At 43.0% G+C, this 22,100-nt stretch overlaps 1 protein-coding gene across 3 annotated transcripts in view; it reads left to right on the top strand.

The window, feature by feature from the left end:
- Window positions 1-340: 340 nt before the first annotated feature.
- Window positions 341-22,100, top strand: part of igsf9b (immunoglobulin superfamily, member 9b) — a 28,236-nt gene continuing 6,476 nt past the window's right edge. For 2 of the 3 annotated variants that reach the window (XM_031744914.2, XM_039621166.1), the window contains exons 1-18: window positions 1,948-2,579; window positions 8,219-8,314; window positions 10,651-10,857; window positions 17,238-17,384; window positions 18,299-18,450; window positions 18,643-18,760; window positions 19,044-19,185; window positions 19,466-19,611; window positions 19,719-19,861; window positions 19,950-20,090; window positions 20,199-20,315; window positions 20,400-20,550; window positions 20,650-20,761; window positions 20,841-21,016; window positions 21,115-21,353; window positions 21,477-21,561; window positions 21,658-21,828; window positions 21,976-22,012. In XM_031744914.2, coding sequence (XP_031600774.1) covers window positions 8,254-8,314; window positions 10,651-10,857; window positions 17,238-17,384; window positions 18,299-18,450; window positions 18,643-18,760; window positions 19,044-19,185; window positions 19,466-19,611; window positions 19,719-19,861; window positions 19,950-20,090; window positions 20,199-20,315; window positions 20,400-20,550; window positions 20,650-20,761; window positions 20,841-21,016; window positions 21,115-21,353; window positions 21,477-21,561; window positions 21,658-21,828; window positions 21,976-22,012 — 2,345 coding nt within the window. In that variant the 5' untranslated portion in view covers window positions 1,948-2,579; window positions 8,219-8,253. Of the gene's footprint in view, window positions 413-1,947; window positions 2,580-8,218; window positions 8,315-10,650; window positions 10,858-17,237; window positions 17,385-18,298; window positions 18,451-18,642; window positions 18,761-19,043; window positions 19,186-19,465; window positions 19,612-19,718; window positions 19,862-19,949; window positions 20,091-20,198; window positions 20,316-20,399; window positions 20,551-20,649; window positions 20,762-20,840; window positions 21,017-21,114; window positions 21,354-21,476; window positions 21,562-21,657; window positions 21,829-21,975; window positions 22,013-22,100 lie in introns of those variants that run through there. The other variant, XM_039621165.1, reaches the window with a different exon arrangement.

Raw genomic sequence — 22,100 nt, forward strand, 5'->3', positions numbered from 1 at the left:
ATGGTACTAACATGGTGTGCCTAATTAAGTGACTGGTGAGTGGATGAACCCAGGAACAGTACAGAAGTGATTTTGGTAAATTAGATAAGCTCGTCCGTCTGACCAAACTGATCCACTGTAGCATTACTATTAACCAAGGACACACTAAATACTATACTATAAACTATACATATATAATACATTACTGTATATGTAATACACTCTATTTGGACACAATCATAAACCTTAGACGGTTAATACAGCCATCCGGTGTCACCACGTGATCTGGCACTGGATTGGCTATTTTAAAAAGTAATATAAAGCATACCCAATAATCTTTAACCAGCTGCAGTCACTGTCAGCCACACATGACAGCAGGTTAGAGTATTCGGCTCATTTTAGGAGGCTCAGGATCACAGGAAGCGTTTTTGAGGTAAGATAACGAATATATTTGGCAGGAAACTTTACTGAAAGCCCCCACTCGAACTTTAAAAGAAGTAACAGTCGTCTCATAATAAAATAGAAACGTTTTAGCCTTTTCTTTTAGCAAGAAAAAGCAAAATAATAGTTTTAAGAACATTAAATGACTTTGTGGTTCATTAGCCGGACTAAAGCTCCGCAAACTGTTTAGCTAATGCTAAGTTGGTTTAACTGTAGATACAGATCTTGTTCCCTGCTAATACACTTTTAATTTTATTTTACACACTGTAGTTTTGAGTTTTTTAATGTGTTGCCTTTTAGGAATATGAATGTGAAATTTAAGGTAATAATAATAACTGGCTCTTGCTACTGTGACGTTTAGCGGAAAGCTAATTCTTTTTATTGGAGGTTAAATGGGCATTTTTTTTAAAATGTGTGTTTATCGATTTCTAAAACATAGTTTTTACTGGCATTCAGATTATCAAACGATTGCAGTTTTTTTTTTTAAAAACCCCACTGTTAAGAAATTTCTTCACATGGTAAAAAAAAGTCTGGTCTTCTCAGCAGGCTTGTAACAAGCTATTATAAGATGGCTATAAATTATGTATAACACTGATAAATTTTAGGTGATCTTACTGAAAAAGTTAGGTTAGTGTGCCTGTATTATAACAAAATCACAGCTAATTCCGAACATGAAATGGTAAATTTTGTTACAAACATGTCCGTTTAAGTTAGTTTTGCAGATAGTTGGAGCTACTTCCTCGCACCATGTTTTTTTTAATGTATATCTGTTAAATGATTTAACAGCCGACTAAAATGTGTCCTTAAGGTTTGCGTTTGCCTTTTGTTAAGACCATCACCAGTTTTTCCCACGGAAAGGCGCTTTTGTCTGAGGCGCTAAAGGACCAATTTCATAAACCAACACAGACACAGGCAGTAAAGTGACGGAAGTGTATTATTTCACCTTCAAAATTAAAGATACCTTAAGCGATAGCTTCCTAAACTGGAGTTAAACACTTCTATTATTACTTGATCCAGTATACTATGCCTTTGTAGGAACTGTTTAGTGCTGGCATTATTTTTGTTGTTGTTATTTATAGATTTGTAATTGATTGTAGCTGTGAATAGTAGGTCAAAACTGCTGATACCGCTATGAATCATGTTCAGTGGTTTTCACGCATTCATTGAGCTGGCTTCTTAAATGCTAGATTTGTTATAAGTGTAAACATAAACAGTATAAAATACTGTTTTACAGACACTGAGTGTAACAAGGAAACAACATGCACAGTAGTGCTTGGATGCTGAAAAGAAAGAAACTCAATGGACTTAAGCATTTTGGCATTTACACAGTGACATTAGCAAGTTGACATCTTTTATCTTTAAATTCCTGTTCTGATTTTTTTTTTCTTTATCAATTAAAAAAAAATAATTAAAACGTCAAAGCTTTAATTTGAAAGTTGTACCAGGAAGCTTCGTGGTTGTGCTCTGTGTGAGTTGACAGCCGTTCAAACGTCGCTGTGGTGGGAGGAGGAGGGAACGATAATAACGGGAGGAGGGCCACCGCGGGGAGAGTATCAACAGCAGGGCTCAAACTAAACGTGTAGTATGCTCTCTTTCTGATGGATCTTGCACCTGTTTGAGGATCAATGTGCTCCAAATCGACCGAGAGCCTTTCAACTTCTTTCTGAAGTCTGTTATAAACTCTCACTTACGATTAAAGGCACTTTGAGGGAGTTTGGACTGAGAAGATTGCGCACATTAAAAAAGAAGAAAAAAAAGAAAGCCAGTGCTTGGAGTGTTTAAATGGACTTTAAATGGACTGATGTCGGAGTCATGAGGGTGGCATGGGTTAATGGATTTTATTGAAGCTGCGAATAGTTTTTTTTTTTGTTTTTTTTTTTGTAGAAAGTCTGAGCGCCATGGATGTCGAGGAATAGCAAGACTTTCGTTTGATCCACGCTCGGACTGAAAGAGGGAAAAAAATGTGACCACCTGCCTTCTTCTCCCAGCACCTTCTTCTTTTTCTTTTAAGTCGTGTATGTGTGTTTGTGGTGTTTGATCTCTCTGAAGAGAAAGGAATAGACGGATAAACTGGGTCTGTAAGAGGAGTCTAAAAGAAGAGCATCAATGGACTGAAACACTGCACTTTCTGCTTCAAGTGAAAAGTGCCTCAAGCAAAGGTAAGGAGCTGGGCGGGCAGAGCTAAAACATCCTCCGCAGGCTAGTCAGCACCAAACATCCTGTAGAAGTTTCTTTGTACTAAATCAGCACAGCTTGAATAGAAATATCTGTGAGATTTCGGTGGTGTTCTTAAAGCCATTTAACAGGAGCCTTTTGGTTGGTGTTTAAATTACTCCATTTGGTTCCTTTTGTTATGATTATTATAATTTTTTTTAAAACTAGTAATTTTGCCGTGGTTAATGTCTAGTTTCCACGTTAAGAAATACTTTTGCGATAACATCGTGCACAGAGTCATCTTTGTGCAGGATTTGTTTATGTTTTGGGTAGCACATGCAGCACTTGTAATCCCCGAATGAGTGTTTCCTTCATGTTAAAGCATTATGAATAGGTTTCACACGTTGTAATGACCCTTAAATCAGCACTTTGCCAGTCAAAATACGTTTTTTTTGTTTGTTCTTTATTTAGGCCCCCCTCGTCTTAGGTGGCATCGGCTCTTCTGAGTCAAACAAAAGATGCACCTGTTTTGTTTCATATAGCGAGACGGGTGTTGACATAAAGGGCTGTACATCAAAATTTACTGTAGGGTGCAGCAGTACAGTGGCTTATGGCTTGGTGTTTGTCGTTTTATTTTTAGACTAGTTTATCAGGCTGATGCACGTTATGGGACAGAACCTAGTAGTTCTGTCTAAAGAACCTAGTATTTTTGTGCCAAAGAATGCAGCAGCCCTGTGCTTTATACATAATATACAGTGTATGCTCTGCTGTTTCCCTTCCTTTGTTTTTGTTGTGCTTGCTGATCGTTAAAAAGGGAGGTGCATAGGGGTACAGATCACTACTGATGCCTTGTAGTCCCCTCTGTTAGAAAATCACTTTAAAGATTATGCTTGCTTTCAAATTGGAAAGAAAAATTTGTGCTATTTCCCCCCAAAAAGCATACTCTACACTACTCTGCTATTTTTACATGCATTTGTGTTTGCAGCAACACAGTTTTTTTTGTTTTGTTTTTAAATTGCTTGTGCATTATTTACACTGAGGGAGCACTAAAAGCAGTTTTGCATTTTACTGCTAGAATCTTTAAAGTCTGTGTTCAACAGTCTCAACTTAACAAAGTCTGTGTGTGTCAGATCCCAAGCCCGGGTGTCATTTTACGAATATCCCCCCATAATTCAGCAAGCCTTGACATTTTACTGGAATATTGCATTGTTCAAAACACTATGTGGCAAACTGTCCCCTGTAGGCAGATTGTCAGGCTGCAGGAAATTGATTGCACCGAGGAGCAAATTATTCATGAGTCGAAAGTGGTTACTGAAAATGATTCTGTTATTGTGTGTAAGATGGAGCGTCTGCTCCTCCATGGTGAATTTAAGCCTGTGACAGTACTGAGGCATATAAGGAAAAATACATGTAGTAAAGCATAAAGATTAAAGAGAGGGTCTAATAAAGTATTTCAAGCTTTGCAGTGTTTCATGTTTGGATGCTGTTGCATGTAATAGATCTCAATTTTGACCTGGGAAGTAACAGCTTTTCCTCTAAGCAGAGAATCGAGCAGCATGCCACCAAAATACTGAAAAAGGGCAGTTCTGTGGACGTCCTTTGAGTCTCGTTGATCTCCAAGTTAGGCATGTGCTTCATGGCTGGACCCCCGAGTTTGTGACCTTTGCTTTTAGGCCATTGATTTCTTTCACTGTCTTGTTTTGAAAGAAACTTTATGGGACCGACCTGGTCCTGAGAGTTAGTTGGGGGCAGGGAGACTTACAAGAGTGATGTTAGCTGCCTTGCTTTACTCGGCACTTACCGTTCCCCCGGGATGTCTGAGTGAGTATTATCCTAGGATAAAACAAAACATGAAATTAAACCACTCATGCATGAAGCAGTAATCTGCAGCAGTATTTGGCTGCTGAAAAAGTGCAGAGTAAAGGTAATACTGTTTAAGTTTTCATGTGCGACTGAAAACATTCAACCACGGCAAGCAAAGTTTTTCCTGGCTCGGAACGGACCTTTGGGAGTAGACTAAGCATGTAAGCACGAACGAGCCTGTGTTACCTTATTTGACAGGAATCTAAGAATTTTCTTGGTATTTTCGAGCGTTTGATAAACACAGATGTCCTGTTTAGCAAAGGAAACCCTTGTTCAAACTCAGTAGTGAAAAAAAAAATATTACAGTGCTGGGAGTGGGGGTTTCCTTTGGATTTGGATAAAACTTCTGGATAAAAACAACATAAAGCTCCCTGTGCAGGAAAAACCCTGGTTCAGTTATCAGTGTTGTTGTGCTAGGTGTTAGGTTACTAACGATTACTATGTTAATCCATATAAACTAGGCTTTCCCCGAGAGCACAGGACTCTATTCTCGTGCCCAATGAGTGCTAAGCTCATTTCCTTTAGTTAAAGTTAATGTCAATACCATTTCTGAGCTTGGTTACAGTGCCAGGGACAAAATCCATGAATCGATCGCTCTGCCGTGCGTGCTTGTCTAACCAGTCTGCTTTGGATTACTGATTTTTCAAACCCATTCCTGCGTTAATGATGGTTCACATCTTTGCTCTGGATGGTTGCGTGTTATTTTTACATCTGTATCAGAGTCTTCTGCGTACCTGTTAAAGTTTCTACTTGAGCAACACTTGTAGTTCCTGCTACAGGCTGGTTTGTGCTGATGCCACGACCTGTCAGGATTAACAAGGATTACTAAGAGAGTAATGCTGCTGCTTATCAGGCCTGTATCTGTCACTGGCATCACTGATGGATCTGCTTAGGTACCGGTGGATAACGCTCTCACACCCATTAGGTCAGGAGTTCACTTTTTGTGACAAGTTTTAACACGAGTGTCACAGAAAACATCAGAGAATATGATAATTTACTTGTCACTTATAGGCCGAAAAAGACAGCTGAAAAGATCCCTTCATTACTCATGGTTACTCCTGCGCGTTAAAAAATGCACCTTTCTTTTTGTGCATTATTCAGCTCATGTCTGAATAATATAATAGTGTGACACAGATGACAGCCATTGGAAGAGCTCACGCCCACCAGCTGTTACAGTTGACAGGTTGACATCAGCTTGCATTTACTGCGAGCAAAGCTGTTGATGTCATGTCAGATTTCAGACATGTTCGTTCATCCGTGAGAAACGGCACCCTTTTATTGCTTGTTATATTATTAAATATGAATTTGGAGGGTGTGAGGGTCTTTGATTTTACTTTTTGAGTCAAGTACTGGCGCTGTAGTTGTTACTACACGTTTTGGAAAATTTTAAAAGTTGGTGGAGATCAGAAAGACCATGAGCAAAACCCCTAAAATAAACCCCAGGTTACCCGGGTTTGTCGAAGCGTCACGCGCCTGCCTTTTCTGCACCAGAAGAAATAGAATCCCAGTCGGCAGACTTGTGTGACTTGGCTTACCAGTGATTGATCACTGAACAGCTAGATGACAGACTGTCCTTGATTTGCCTCACGAATTTGATCTCTAATTCAATTACACTATTAACACTCAAAGCAGCAGGGCGGGATTAGACTGGGTGTTACAAATGGCCTGTCCAGAAGGCTAAGTCATGACTAGATCCAAAGCAATCTGTGTCAGTCAAATCCAGCGAAGCACTGGATGGTATCCGCATACACGTTACAGAGCTAACAGTCTTATGCTGAAGCTTGGTTTTTTGTTTTATTCTTGTTTTGTCGTCTTTATGTTTTCTTTTTTCTAAACACACAAAGGTTGTATTATTCTTTAGTCAAGCTGGCTTTTCGCCACCCGAGAGGTCACTACCCTCATGATGAGTTAGCGTTTAAGACGTTTTACATGCAAGTACAATAATGTCTGTGCTTTTACTGTAGAACAGGAGCTGTTTTTCTTCACACGTTAGTTCTATACGTGAATCATGGTTGCTTAAAGGTAGTAATTGGCTTAGTGCAATGAGATAAATAGAAAAAGTTCCTGTGGTTAAATGTTTAGTGGCTTGTTACAGTTTAAGTGTGCTCATTTTAACATCTGGGCTCCCTTTGAAGCCCTCTCTGTTCACATGCCAATTAAATGGCCTTCCTCTGCTCTACTGCCTGAGGAAATAATCTGGTCGTCCTCCTGCACCTGCAGACAAAGCCCCCACCCACCTGCCCCACAGGCGTCCCCTGTATGTGGTTGTTTCCACATGAAAGTCCTATATCCCGGTCTAGGAGCACATCAGAGCTGGCGAGACAAAGGGAAGCTGGCGAAAATTACTTGAGATTTTCATATGAGCTGGAGTTGTATACATGCAAGTTAGGATTTGTTTATCAGTTTTTCATGTTGTCAAAATGACTGTGGAGCTGGTAGATAAGACAGTCGAGTGGTGCACAAACACTTCCCACATTTGTTGGCTGTCAGAAGTGACACAAAAAGAACTAAATCAGTTTCTTTATTTCTTTAATCCATTGTAAGAGTGCCGTTTATCCGTCACCCCTACTGACCAGCATTATTCCCACAGTCAGAGTAATCCGCCCTTATTTTTAGTGCACTGAAATGATTTTGTCATGCAAAAAGTAATGACCATATCCCAGACTTGCCCCTGACCACCCTCCTCTTCTTTGCTTGTGCAACCACATTCTTGCCTTTCTGTTTGCTTTAGAAAGGTGCAGCATAAAAGTTATTACTACTACAGCATCTCTCCCCCGGCTCAGCAGAAACGTTGTTGGTGTTGGTCAAGTGCGAGGAGATAAAAGCATCTTTGTGCTGTTCTATTCTGGGCTGTTTGTTTGCTCATGTGCCGCCAAGAGACTAAAGGTCTCAGTCAAATGAGTCAGACGACCTGTGTTTCTGCAGTGAATCTCTGGTTGTAGCTGCAGCCAATATCCAACACCTCGCTGCTTTCTAAGAATACCCTCCGCCTTATATTACCTAAATGAACTTAAAGTAATAAGCTGGTATTAGGAGTACTGAATGACTTAAGGGAAGTGTGCGAGGGCTTCCGTTATGTTTGAAGGTCAGCAACTTAAACTTGTGCCTGCAATCCAATTTGAAGTAGAGGGCCATGTGGTTCGCTCCAGCTGTTCTCTTCGTTCACTGGGAAGGAGGTCAGCAAGTCATGAAAGAGTCTGGTCTGTGGGGCTTGTGAAAATTAAACGCTGTTAACAATATAACATCTGGAGCTGGGCTGTGTACCTTTCAATATTGCTCGTCTAACCTGTCAATTGCTGTTGGCCTATTTAGCATTTGACGAGACCTTCTGGATGAGGTGGACCAATCACAAGCACCGGGTTAATCTGTACGTACATCTAGAGCCTTGTAAAGGCCTTCTCTGTGGCCACACATAAACACACACATACACACACGTTCGCCAGTGCAAGCAAACATCTACAAGATTCAGACTCCAAGCAATTGCCCTGTCTATTTGTATCACTTGTTGAAGTAGCTTATTTACCTTAATCCAACCACAGCGCAAACGTACAATTTTCCCCAGGATGATGTGTTTTGAAAGAATATGGTTATTTATAAACCAAGAAGCATCTGGAATGCAGTGCAGTTGTTGGATAATGAGTTGATGTTAACTCGAGGGGTGGGGGGATTACATTTATCTGAGGGGGGATGTGAGGGATGTACTTGTGCAGCGGGGGAATCTGTAAACAGTACAGTAGTATTCTGCTGAGGAGTAAACGGTATGTGTGGTCTTCATTTTCAGGTTGGGAGATGTGTGAAGGAGTGTGACGGACGGCCATGGGACTGGAGAGACAGTGGCTTCAGGCTGTCACCACTGCTGTAGCCATTTGTCTGCTAAGTAAGTATGCCAATGCAAATACTAAGCCATTGCATATATTAACAGTGCATTTGTGTAATTTATCTCTCCTTGTTGTGCTTTCAGAGATTTTTTGCTTTTGGATTTTTTAGAACTGAATAACTCCCCAGTACACCTGAACTGTCATGTCATGAATTGAGCAATTTTTCAGCACACACACAGGAAAAGCAAACAATTGTAGATCTTTTTTCTGCTAACGTGATAAAACTGATTCCAAAATATGAGACCCGATTATGCAACAATGACATTGAAACATTATTTAACAAGTCCACATAGGGCTTATGTAGTATTACAGTACAGATTAACAGTGATAACAGTCTTCCTTATTGGATCACGCTTTTTCATCGTGCTTCACAGTTTTGCTCCTTATCGCCAATCTTTAGCGACTGAAATCTCTTTCACGACACTCTTAATAACACTCTTACCTTCAACTTTAAATTTCAGTTTCGATTTGAATTAGTTTAAAGTGGTGAAATGTTTGAATATTTAATCTGCAATGGAAATAACAGCTGGTTGTCAGAGAAGATGAGATAGGAGAGGTGATAATAAGCTGTTTAAATATGCATATGCTGCACATTGCTTTGGGCAGTTGCGTCGTGTCTTGGAACAAATGTAACTTTTCCTAACGTTGGCTAATGTGAAGCTTAGTTTAATAAGATATTTTCAGTCATTGGAGACATCGCTGCCTCCTTTGTTAAAAAATAGGCCACTTTATGTTAACTTCTTCATTCAGACACACCCACAAGACTGATGGATTGAGTCTTGGCATGTGCACGTACAGGGCTTGTTGGATTGAAGTGAAGTGTTGCCACACTTTTGTCTTTTTGCTTTCTCAACGATTGTCAGTAAGAGGAGTGCATGTCTGTGGGTGGTTCACAGTACTACAGCAAGAAGTAGCTATCACCGCCCTTTGCTCTCAGGCTCAGAGAGAGCTTTCTTTTCTGTACTGGGAATGTATTTGTTGGAGTGAAGACCACTTACCAAACAGTTTTTTTGTGAGCTGAGTAATGGGCAGAAGCGATATGTAAAGGGGTAATCTTCCTGAGTTCAGGGTGATGCTGAAAGTGATACTTAAATGTTACTAAGTCTGATCTTGTGATTGCTGCTGTGGCTTATATGGAAAGCGACCAGGGTGCACACTCAGACATAAAGCTGATACATTCATATGCCAGTAGATTAATGGAAAGGAGTGCTTGTCTGAAAGGGGCTTAAGACAACCAGTTGTTTTGCTCCATTTTGCAGTTTGTTTACATATTTTCACCAAAGTTGTTGCCAAATCTTTTACCTGCACTAACAAAGCTCGGATGCTTTGCAAAGCAGCTGGCATATGCTCCCGTTTTGTTTCTGCACGCAGTTTGAATGACACCATGATGACTATGGCACTGATCCAATTCCCTTGTGCTAGAGAGAGTGAAGAGGAGGGGTTACAGCTCAGACATGAGTGAACGAGAGAGAATGGGGACAAAATCCAACTTAAATAATATCTCTGGGTGTGGATTTAGATCAATCCTGGATTTATGCTACCCCCCAACCCTCAGCACGCTTCTGTGTGTGCGTGCTTGTGTTTGTAAGGGGGAGTGATGGTGGTGGGATTGATTGTGCTGGCCCATAGACCATGTGCGGACCCCAGGGGGTAGTGGGAGGTCGACTGGAGCGGCCACAGAGCGTCCTGCTGCCCTGCATCAGAGTATCGCCACCAACCCCCACCCTCTGAGATTAAAGTAATCACCAGGCCAGATGAGTAGCAGAGCAAACACTGGCACCCAGTCGCTCACACACCCACATGAGCACATGGCAGCAAAGGGAGATGGGATAGAGACAGGAGAGACTGCTCCAGGTGTCACTAATGGGATTGCTTTGTGTTTGCAGGCTTTGCAGCAATACGATCTTGTCACCAAATGGCACATGGTTGTTTTACATGCCCTCAGATGGCCCGGCTTTTAACAGTCTGGGAAAGTCATATGCAAGGTCCACTTCAGAAGAGCATTCATGACACTGTTATGACTCTTTCCACCAGGTTTTCTCTGTCAGGGCCTCTCGCTGCCTGTGTGGTCACAAACCCTTGTCTTCTAGTCCCTCAAGGATGCATTTATAAACTTCTTATCATAGCAAACAATTTTCACAGAAACCAATGACCAGAAGATTTCAAGGAATGTTAATTTAGCTACTTTGGTAGCCATTACTCACTTCAACAGTCCTTGAGCTGCATGATTTATGTGTTTACTCAGATGTGCGCTGTTTTATGGACTTTGCACTGTCAGAAAATGTCTGCAGGGAAACGAGTGCTTTATCCCGTTGATATGCTGTTGTCTTTACAGGTGTGTCTCAAGGTGCAGCATCGTTGGTTCGTGCCCGAGAGGGGAGCTCCGCAGAGTTAAGCTGTAGCCTCGCTCCTACATCCAGCGAAGCCACCACCCCAAGCCTCTTTCCACTACATGTGGTGGAGTGGGTGCGCCTCGGTTACAGCGTTCCCGTCCTCATCAAATTTGGAGTGTATGCTCCTCGTGTTCATCCCAACTACAAGGGTAAGCTTTATTCGGATCTGCTCAGTCATGCACTCCTTTCAGGAAACTGATGAAAGACTTATTACTTGGTTGACAGCGCAACCCCCTGAAGTAGAGGTAGATTCCCTTGAAGACCTCACGTCGTGTAAATCTTTCTTCGTCTGCTTTTTGTGGTTTCACTCCCATAAGTGAGCTTTAAAAGCCAGTAGGAAATAGAAAAAAAGCCAATAACATAAAAGTCTCTGATCATCAGCGGACAGATTGCTCAGGTCGTGTTTCAGAAGACTTTTTTTTTGTGAGGGGAGGGGGTAAAACTTCCTTAGCTCATTTGTCTTGTGTGGGCAAAGATAGACATATGGAGGTTACAGTGGTATTTTTGAACTACTGGGGAGGGGAAGTTTGGATGAAACAATACCCTAAAAACATAATCCATCCAAAGCACGGTCCCTGTAATTACAGCTGGTGTTCAGTCTGTGTGTTTCCAGAGTGCAGTTATACTGCAGAGGAAAGGGGAAGGATGAGAATGGATGTGTTTTAGTGGAGGCAGTAAAGGGTGGGGTGGGGGGGGCAGCTGAGCAATAACAAGGGGGGTACCAGTAACGCTGCTCACAAGGGGATTAGGAGTGTAGGTGGGGGCTTGGTGGTCTGATGACAGTGTTTTATTAGTATGCTGAGGGGTGACCCAGTAAGGGGAGATTGTTGTGCTGGAAGGAGGATGGATGAAGCAATCGGAATAATGGGAGTTTTCTTGCTGGAGCCCTATAATCCTGTCATTGTCTACCAGGGGACAAAAGACAAAAAAGGGGTATCACAACCTCCCATTGCTTTGCCAAAGCCAACAGGACTAGTAGGACACCCCAGATCCCATGCAGTCCCAACTAGGTCACAGAAATGTACAGAGAACCTCGCTGGATTTGTGATGTGAGGACATACAGGAGGTGCTCAGAGAATCAAGCTGCTGATTTAGAAACATGTTTTCAGCTTTGGACGACTCTAGGACCCCACTGAACATTTACAGCGGTCGAAGCACAAAACATGCTCCCACCCCCAAACCCCCAAAACATGCAATTGGACTAAATGTGTTTAGCGGTCTTGTAGGCCGTTAACCATATCATTGTTTAGGAGCAGCCATCTGATACACATGCAGCCATAATGAAGTAAATAATGCAGCAGAGACGTAGCTCAGAGTACAAGAATGTTTAGGGGGTGTCTCCGTGTTTCTGGCAAATTCACCCCTTGCGTGTACTTGTCTGGTGCGGGCTTTTCCCCAGTCTGCATTAGATCCTCATACCTCCCCTCCCACTGAAGGCAGATGGCAGCATGTGAAGCGTGTCAGTGTTGTGGGTCTAATGTATTCTACTCTCAAATTAAAAATGTTGTGGGATTTCAGCTTTAACCACAAGACGGTGAAGTCGGCCACCATTTCCTGGTCTTTGTCTTGGCTTGTTTGAGGACAGGAACAGGAGAATGAGGATGATTTAATTTTAAGGCTTAAGATCAAGAAACGGTTAAGAGATCAAGATAATGAATTATGGGAAAAGAATTACATTGTTGTTCAGTATTTGCAGCATAATGGCCACTTCCATTAGAGCTAAGTAAGGTATCAGACTTGAATTTGTAATACTAAATAGGTATTTAGTGAAGAAAAAGCACTACCAATGGGCTGTCTGCCCTTTGTCTGCTGCTTTGTGTCAAGCTCACTGAGGCTATTAACAATTTTAATCAGGGCAAGTTGTATCTCCGTTTCCTTTTTCATCCCATTAAACCACCATCTTTTTGATAATGATATCAGGTGTCTCCAAGATTGTACTCTGTATTTGAGGAGTGTCACAACTAGACAACAGCCTGTCCAGCTCTCAGAGACCATCTCTCGTGTCCTCTCGGGAGAATATCCCGTTCATACCTCTCACTCCTCTGCCTCTCTGTTTCACACACAGCATGCCATGGAGATCTGAACATTAGTCAGCTCAGAACAAAGAGGAAACAGCCAGATAAACTCTGACTGACACGCTGCTGTTATATTTGTTGAGACAATATGTTGGAGTCTTGCGGTGTCAGGATGGTTTACCGTTGCAAGTCTAGATCAAATACGTCCTGTGTGCTGAAGTAAATGAGTGGCGATTGTGAGCAGGGGGGGGACTCTGACCTGAGGTTAGAAGGATAATAGGCAAACCCCGAGATCTCAGCAGGCCTCCATCACACTCTCAGTGTGACCTCGAACAGTGGAGAAGATAAAGCCTGCATTTGTCACACACAGACGAGTTTTTATACCCGAGTATGCACAGACAGTCTTTCCCCTGATAAACTTATATGGAATTTAATATTAACTCACTGAGCTTTAGCAAACAACGCTCTGTTTGAGAACTCCAAAAGCAGAAAATAGATCACTGAAATGTGAAACTGAGGGCTCCATGATCTTCAACCAGTTTTTCTGCTATAACTAGACCAGCGTGATGTACAGCAAACAATGACACAATAGAAGAAGAATACATAGCTGCAACTTGGGGATTTCATGTTCACGAGCTTAGAGCAGCAGGCCACCACAGAGGCCCTATTACCTCATACCTTAGGATAGGCAGCTAGGCACATATTAAATCTGTGAGATACAGTCCGAGGGCTTCACACAACTTTCATAAAGACTTGAAGGGGAATAGCTCAAGTAACCAATGCTTACTATAAGGAAAAACTTCAGCAAAATCTGGTTTTCTACCTGCAACTTTGCCTACAACAAGTTTGATATTCACAAATTATGGCATGTCTAACTGAACAACTTTAAAATTTAACGACTGGCAATTATTAACATCAGCGTTATCTCTTCCTGAACCGAAAACAGCACAAGATCAACTTCTGCGCTGGAAAACAGCCCAAATACCTCTCACAGCACCGACCTACGGATTTTAATTTCAGAGATTTTAATATTAAAACTAATGCTTTTTCTTTGCGATCATGTGTAAGAGCTAATGCCTCTGATAAGTTGAGTTCCCATTGTAGTGAAATTCAGCACGTGAGCCGTGTGTGCTCGCTCGGCCAGAGTTGGGCAGAACAAGAAGGACAGAGTTAACTGTAATCTATCTCACGACAAAGAGCTATTCATAAGAGGGTTAAACTGATTAGGGGGACAGGAGGATTGAAGAGAGAAATTTAGGGGAACGGGAGGGGTGAGCTGTCAGAGGCAGGGGGCCGGTCTCAGACTTATGATTGTATTCAAATCAAAACACGTCCCACAATGCACCTCTGCCCGGCTCTCTTATGCACGTACGAGTAGACAAAGAAAAGCAGCGCTGGTGCTTCTCCAAACAGAATAATCTTTCTTCCTCACTCGCTATTGTCTGGCATAAAATTCACAGTACTCCATGTATTACTTTGTCAGTAACTTCCAGTGGGAACTCAAAGGCTAAAAATCACATGTTGGTTCATTCTGCCGGAACAATTAAAACCTTGTGCCGAGGCTATGGTAGTCACAACAATAGCAAAGAAAGTGCTGTGCATCATAAATGCACAGCACTTAATATGATGTGTTGCACTGCAGTGGTTTCACTTGCAACAAAAGATGCATTAATCTTATGCAGAAAAAAAAGGAAAGAAACAGGATATCAGCTCAGTGAGGTGAAGCCAGCTACCGGCCAACGTCACGGCTATAAAAGCCCAGTTGCTCCTAACCTGCCACCCACTAGGCGAGGACCTGACAGGCTAATATGAGGAGGGTGCGTCTCTGAGGTTCAAACAGCGCTGCTGGATTAGCGTTTCCATTTTCTTCCCATTGGCTGCACTGCAGAGCAGCTCAACCTGTTGGAAACAAGGACTCATTTTAAGATAGACTGTAGCTGTCATGTGATTGCTGCCGGAGCAAAAACAGTGAGGAGGAGGAGGAAGAGGAGGAGGGTTGAGATGAGATGGAGGAGCAGTTATTGTTTCAGCAATCCTCTCTCTGAGTGCCATAGAGCCTAATCATGTTTGTCTCTCGAGGACTCGCGGACATTGCGCTGATGTAGGACCAGGGAGAGTGATGAATGGCGTCTGCTGGAGCACAGAGGTCAGGAAGGTCAACCTCTCATTGGTTGCCTGTGGATTATTGATGAACCAAATTCGACTAACCTCTCTTTAACCTCTTGCTCAGTTCCTCTTGGATTTAAAAACAGGAAGGGTTTTTTCACTGGTGTGGTTTATAATTTTCCCAGGTTTTGTGTTCAGTTGTTGCAGGATATTTGCATTGTGTCTGAGAGAGAAAAGCAGCCTCTTTCAGTGAACATCCTTAGGGTAGAGCACCTGCCGAGTGCCATCTGAGATTTCAGTTCAAGTCCCAAGATGCAACATTCATATTTAAATAAAGCAACATTTGTCACGCAGCCTCCGTATGTGCTCGTCCACAGACTCAAAAGACCTCTCTTCTTGTGCTTCTCATTAATTTCTCTCACTCTTCCTTCTGCTCTTGGATGTGACACAAGACACCCCCACCCCCCCACCCCCTTCCAATTGTAATTTCTCAAATCTGTGACAGTACAATCCCCCCCTCCGCCCGCATGATCGACCCGTGTTTGGCCGTGGCGTGTTTCTACAGCAACTGAATTCAAATCTAAACCTACAGCCCGGGCTTTTCTTGGTCTAGTCTCTATGGTAACCTGAGAGAATGAGGAATGAGGGGGGGGGGCTTCCATGTCTTTGTGGTGACGGATAAGAGGGAGGCTACGGGAAAGGGTTAAGTGTTCGGCAGTGAAACCCAAATTTCCCTGTGTAGACTCAGGGGACAGGGCACTCAGATTTTGAAAATCAACATGTGTACACACCCATGTGTTTGTGCAAGATCAGTGCCCGGGGCAGACCGACACGTTATAGCAGCCAATCAGATGGATTTTTTTAAGTATCCCATAAGGTGAAAGTCAAAAAGAGGGTGATGCTGTGCCTTCTCTTGTCCTGCGGGTCTTTTTTTTTTTTATTGCGGGTCTAATTAGAAAAGGTGGAAAAGGAAACAAGCAGCTCGGGAGAGGATCCTAAGGATCAGGATAAGAGAAAAAATACCTAAAGTTATCCCATAGCTGTTATCATCTAGCCCTGCCCAGTTGTTTGAAAGATGCTGAGCTGAAATCAGAGGCATTCATTTTATGGAGCCTCTAAGTAACACTTGCCTGTCTTCCGGGAGGTCAGTCAATCATTAAACCTAGCTATTTAGCACAGCAACTGCCCCAGTCAGGAATGCAGGGTTAATTGTTAGCCATTGTTGCCTGTCTTTACTCTCAGTGTGTGTTTCACCCGGTCTTTAGGGCATATACAGAGTTAAATGACTTTCATAGCTGCCAGGCTCTCTCCAGACGCTGCTGTCTGGAGAGAGCTGGTGTGAATACTGACGATATTGTATTTCTTGCGATATTGTTGCTTCAGGGTTGCAGGGCATTCAGCGATTCTGTCCTGTTGAGCTGGAGAAGATGATATCTATGCTCGCTGCTACTTTTTTCTTTTTTGCAATGCTTTATTATTATTACTTTGCAGAGATGATTGATTATGAGACTTTATCTAAGCAATGTGTTAGGAGCGAGCAAGAATTACAGGACGCTGGACACTGATGGGTCACTGTTTACTTTCAAACTGCTTTGGCAGGGCCTGGTATGAGCAATGTGTGTGTTTCCTCCCTGCACGCATCCTCCTGTCTTTTAAAGCTCTGTGATTGAAGGGCAAGAAAAGAGTTCATTGAGAGACTGAATAAAAGGAGGGGGTGTACCCTGAAACCAGGCTGCAGTCACCAGGCAACCAGCAGATCAAGTTTCAAAGCCTGACAAGGAGTTGTAAGAAGTACAGAGAAGAGGAGAGGGAGCAGAGCAGGGGCTGTGTGTGACAGGAAAATGTGTGTGCGTGCTTGTGCGTGGATCCATCTGCCTTTTAATGGCGTTCACACACGAGTTCAGAGCGTGCATCTGCCAGGCCCTTACATTGTTTACTACTGTCCGTTGCCCCCACCTAACAAAAAAACAGCTTATTTATATCACACACTGCGGTGGGTTTCTCCTTTAAGCTTAAACTGCATTCAAGTATTCCTGGCATACTCATCTTAGCTCTCCACTTCACCAACCAAACCCTAAATGACAGGACAAAATCTTCATCTGTCATCTTGCACATCTTTATAATCATCACTGTAGTGATTCATGTCTTTCAACTCTGTCTCAGGGCCACTGACTTCTCATCACTTGAGCTGCAAATTTTCTTAATTATTGGTTTTGCTACTCGCTGCAAACATTCGAGCTACAGTTGCTCTTCGCACTGTTCGTGGGTGTGTCTGTGACTTTGATCGTGCCCATTGTGACACTGGGTCCTGTGCATGATAAGCCCTTTCCTGCATATGCTGACTCTGCCTGTCTGCTTGCGTGTATGTGCTGACTCTCTCTCTGTCCCCCTCACCCCTCCTCTCACAGGCCGTGTGTCTCTGACCCGGGGCGCCTCTCTGCTGATAGAACGGCTGACCCTGGAGGACGAAGGCTGGTTCGAATGCCGCATCCTGCTCCTGGAGAGCAAAACCGACGACTTTCGAAATGGCACATGGACCTTCCTCTCCATCACAGGTGCAGCACCGCAGGGTTTTGGGGAGTCGGGAGCTGCTCCTTTCGTTGCTCATCACTGGCACTGTCCTTATTTAGAACAGCTACAGCATGGGGCCTGGCTTGGACTCTGAAGGCCTTGGCAAGCTGAATAGTGTTATTCCAGTGTATGAAGAGGTCCTAAGTGACATACCTTGCACCCAGTAATCACATCGTGTCTGTCTGTGCCTAGCCTGCTGTGAAGTAAGGCTGGCTTTTAGAATGGCACTGTATCCTTGGTTTGTGTTTTACATGCAAAAAGCTTTTAACCCACGTACATCACCCGCTCTCTCACCTTCACTGGTTATGTTGTGGAACACTTAGAAGTTCAAATGAAAGTGTGACGTGAGTATTAGATATGATTGTAAGCCTACATCAGGATCGACGTCAAAGCTTTTTTTTGGAACACAATAGTGTTACATTGTGCATAAATTGGAATCTGTTTAGAGTATTAGACACTGACAGTGATGATATTTTATCCAAAGCTCTTTTTAATGCAGGGATTGCATATATTTTTCAGCATGGAAGTGTTGTGTAGACATATGTGCCTCTGTCTGCCAGTTGGAGGCTTACTAGTTATTGTGCTACAATTACAACGTGTCTATCTAAATATATTCACAGTAACTTATGAAAATCTCTCCTTGTCGCCACTTCATATCCATGCCTGTCTCCACACACTTGTCAGAGCCTGAAATGACTTGCCACTGAGTTCTAATGTAGTTTTAGAGGAGCCACAGGTGGTACTTCTAAACCACAGCAAATCATATCTAACCTCTTTGGATTTAGCTGTTCCTTTGGATTAGCCGTTTGAGTAGTTCTCCATTTTAAAGTTCCTTTATGTGTCCTTTATGAGTATGTGGATGAAAATAAGTGGTCTATTTGATCTGTCTTTGTTTCAGCTCCGCCCGTGTTTATTAAGACACCGCCAACTTTTGTGGAGGTTCTGCTCGGTGACTCGCTGACTCTCAGCTGTGGAGCCCATGGCAACCCTCGACCAACTGTCGTCTGGCATAAAGACGAGAGCCCAATTGAGAAACATGAGAAAATAAAAGTGAGGGGGATTAACAGATGGCATTTTCAGTATTCTAATTAAATACTTATTAATTAGCATTTTCTGCAGGAGTTGCAGCTTTGATTTTTCTTTGAAGCAAACTGCTTTGTTGTTCTCTTCATCTCTGCCTCATAGTCTTCCTCTCCTGTTCCTTCTTTGTCTTTGATCGTCTTTACCTTGGCCTATTTTCAGGTGCTCAATGGTAGCTTGTCTTTGGCCTCTGTCACACGAAATATTTCTGGAGTTTATAAATGTCACGTGTCCAACTCAGAGGGGAACCTCACCCACTACACGCAGCTGCAGGTCAAAGGTCAGTGTTTAACTATAAGTCATTGTGGACAGGTGTAATCTCTGCCTACCTCGTGATAAGCAACAGCACAAATAAATTATGTTTAGTGAAATTGTCAATGTATATTTTTTTTACACCACTTAAACATGCTGCTTAAACCATGGTTAAATATAATAGTGTATAGTGCCACCTACAGTCTTTTCCTTGCATTGCAGCAATTTAACAATTTTTTTAAAAAGCTCTCCCGCCATCATCAGTTGTCCATTAATTCTGGTCATTCTGGTCTATCTTGTGCTTTGTACAGGCCCTCCAATCATCCTAATTTCCCCAGAGGACACCACTCTTAACATGTCCCAGGATGCAGTTCTGCAGTGTCAGGCTGATGCCTACCCATCAAACCTGACATACGAATGGTTGAAGCAAGGACAGAATGTTTACCATATTGAGTGAGTCCATCATTTCAAAATATCCATTAATATTTTTACATTTTAAAACAGCCCTCGGACAGATTGGCGACCTGTCCACGGCGTTCCCCGCCTCTCGCCCTATGGCAGCTGGATAGGCTCCATCCGCCTGTGACCCTAAATTGGTTAAGCAGAAGAAAATGGATGGATGGGTTTTAATGCAGAACCTTTTAAAATTAATAATATTTTAGTTGCTTCAGCAAAGTGTTTTTGTGTCAGCTATTTTGAACACCTCTTCAAATGTGTATCTTTTTGATTTCAGATCACTTAAGTCTCGAGTGAAGGTTTTGGTGGATGGAACACTTCTTATCCCTAATCTCATCCCGGAAGATGCTGGAAACTACACCTGTATCCCAACTAATGGGCTACTGAGTCCACCCTCAGCCTCTGCTCATCTGAAAGTTAAACGTTAGTCTCTTATCCTGCTGACTTTTTGTGGTTGCACTTACCAGCGTTCCCTGTGAAATAAGCACTGTAGTAATTTTTTGTGAGTGATTTTTCTTCTGTCATCTTAGATCCTGCACGTGTAGGCCGAATGCTGCGGGAAACATATTTGCCCGTAGGCATGGAGGGGGTCATTGTCTGTCCTGTCCAAGCCGATCCCCCTGTGCTGTACGTCAACTGGACCAAAGACGGGAACGTTTTAAATCCTGATAATGTAAGTCATGCGCCATGAAATTGAAATGTTTCACTGAGTAGAGATTTTCACCAGAAGGAGTTTGGAATCAATCTTTGTACCTATCCAGTACCCAGGTTGGATGGTGAACTCAGAGGGCTCAGTATTTATAGCAACAGCCAATGACAATGCTGTGGGTATGTACACCTGTACGCCTTATAACAGCTATGGCACCATGGGGCAGTCTGAACCCACCCGTGTCATCTTAAAGGTAAGGCTGTTGTTCTCAACTCAAGTCTTTAGTATCAGGAAGATGATCTGCTTTAAATGTGCACACTAATTAACAGGCAAAAGTAAAAAGGCTCTCCTCCTCCTCCAGGACCCGCCATCGTTCCGCGTGCCTCCTCGACCTGAGTATTTCCAGGAGGTGGGCCGGGAGTTGATCATCCCCTGTGAAGCCAGTGGAGACCCTGCTCCAAACGTAACGTGGAGCAAGGTACGGGAAATTTCCACTGATGCAGCAACCCGTATGTATTAATTCTAATTCCTTATTTGAACTCATCCGTGTCCTTCCTCACAGATTGGCCCTACGCCTCGCTCCCCATACACTATGTTGGCTAACGGCTCCCTCCTGCTGCAGCCAGTTAGTAAAGATCACCACGGGGGTTGGGAGTGCCTGGCCACTAATCGTGTAGCCACTGTCAGTGCAGGCACTGTGGTCATGGTGCTGGGTGAGTGATCAGCCGCATCGCTGCAATAAATATGTGACTCCTGCATTTACTGAATTCAAGTGTACTGCAAACAGTTCAAAGTGACGTTCTCCTCCTCAGGCACCAGCCCTCACGCTGTGTCCTCAGTGTTTGTCACCACAGAGGTGAACCAGGCAAACGTGTCCTGGGTGCCAGGCTTTGATGGTGGATTCACCCAGAAATTCACTGTGTGGTCAGTGACATAAAATACATAAAATATCACACAATCGTTAGATCCATGACTCTTTTTGACTGTTTTGTTTTTCTTCCAGGGTCAAGCAGGCATCCAGGGGGAAACATGAATGGGCGTCTTTGCCAGTGCCAACATCTAAAAACTACCTGCTGGTGACTGGGCTACTTGCCGCCACTGGCTATCAGTTCAGCGTCCTACCTCAGAATAAGCTCGGCTCTGGACCTTTCAGCGAAATTATAACTGTGCGAACTCAAGGTTTGTACAAGTGAACTTATGTTTTGGGTTTGAGTACCTCTTACACTTTTTACTACAAGTATTTATAAGTATGAACTTATACTTTGCTTTCTTACCAGCTGTGCCAACAGAAGCACCTACAGCTGTCACCACTCTCCCAATTCTGGATCCTCCCATATTCCTGTCAGCCAACCGGACCGAGCAAGGCGTTGTCCTGCGTTGGTTTCCTCCCGAAGCTCCATTTTCTCCACTGACAGGTTATGTACTGCAGGCCCGCAGGGATCAGGGGCAGTGGGTCATCCTCACCAGCAACATCAGTGCCAATCAGAGTGACCTGCTTGTTCAGGGACTGCTGAGGGTAAGTTTTTATACCTAATTGTTATACTATTTTATATGAAATAATGATTTTTTTATGAAAAGCCACCCTTTAAATGAGTGCTAGTTTATATCTATAATCAAAATCCTGATCTGTCTCTCTCAGGACTCGAATTATGATCTGAGGCTTATGTCTCGCTGTAATAAAGTGCTCAGTGAGCCCAGCGAATCTGTCAATGTATCCACCATCGGTATGTGGCTTTGTACAAATTACTAAAAGCATTACACCCCGCAAGTTCATAACTGCTGGAATTAGTGGCCTCTGTAATTGACTGGTCTGATTACAGGGATGGAGATTTACCCCCTGCGCCCAAGTTTCTTGGAGGTTATCCCTGAGCCGCTGTTGGCTGGTGTGTTAGCTGGAGTGTGCTTCCTGTTTGTGGCCATCGTTCTGTCTTTGGTGACAGCATGCTACATGAGTCAGAGGAGACAGCGCCGGCGCAGGAAGAGGAGACAAGGTAAAGTGTGATTAAATCATACAAACAAAAGTTTTAACTTTGAAAGTGTGAGCACGTATACTGTTCCTAATTTAAGTTAATTATATGATTTGAGAGTTTCATCTGTGCTGGTGTCTGATATTTTTTCCTTTCCTTACATTTTGGTAGATCTGCCATCTGCACTTCAGAAGAGCACATCTCAAGAGTAAGTGTAGGAGTCCCCCTATCTGTATTGTATTTGAAATAGACCACACGCAGTAATATTTATGTAAAGCTTGTTGTAAAGCTTGTTT

The sequence above is a fragment of the Oreochromis aureus genome, linkage group 12 (assembly GCF_013358895.1).
Source record: "Oreochromis aureus strain Israel breed Guangdong linkage group 12, ZZ_aureus, whole genome shotgun sequence".
Lineage (NCBI taxonomy): Eukaryota > Metazoa > Chordata > Actinopteri > Cichliformes > Cichlidae > Oreochromis > Oreochromis aureus.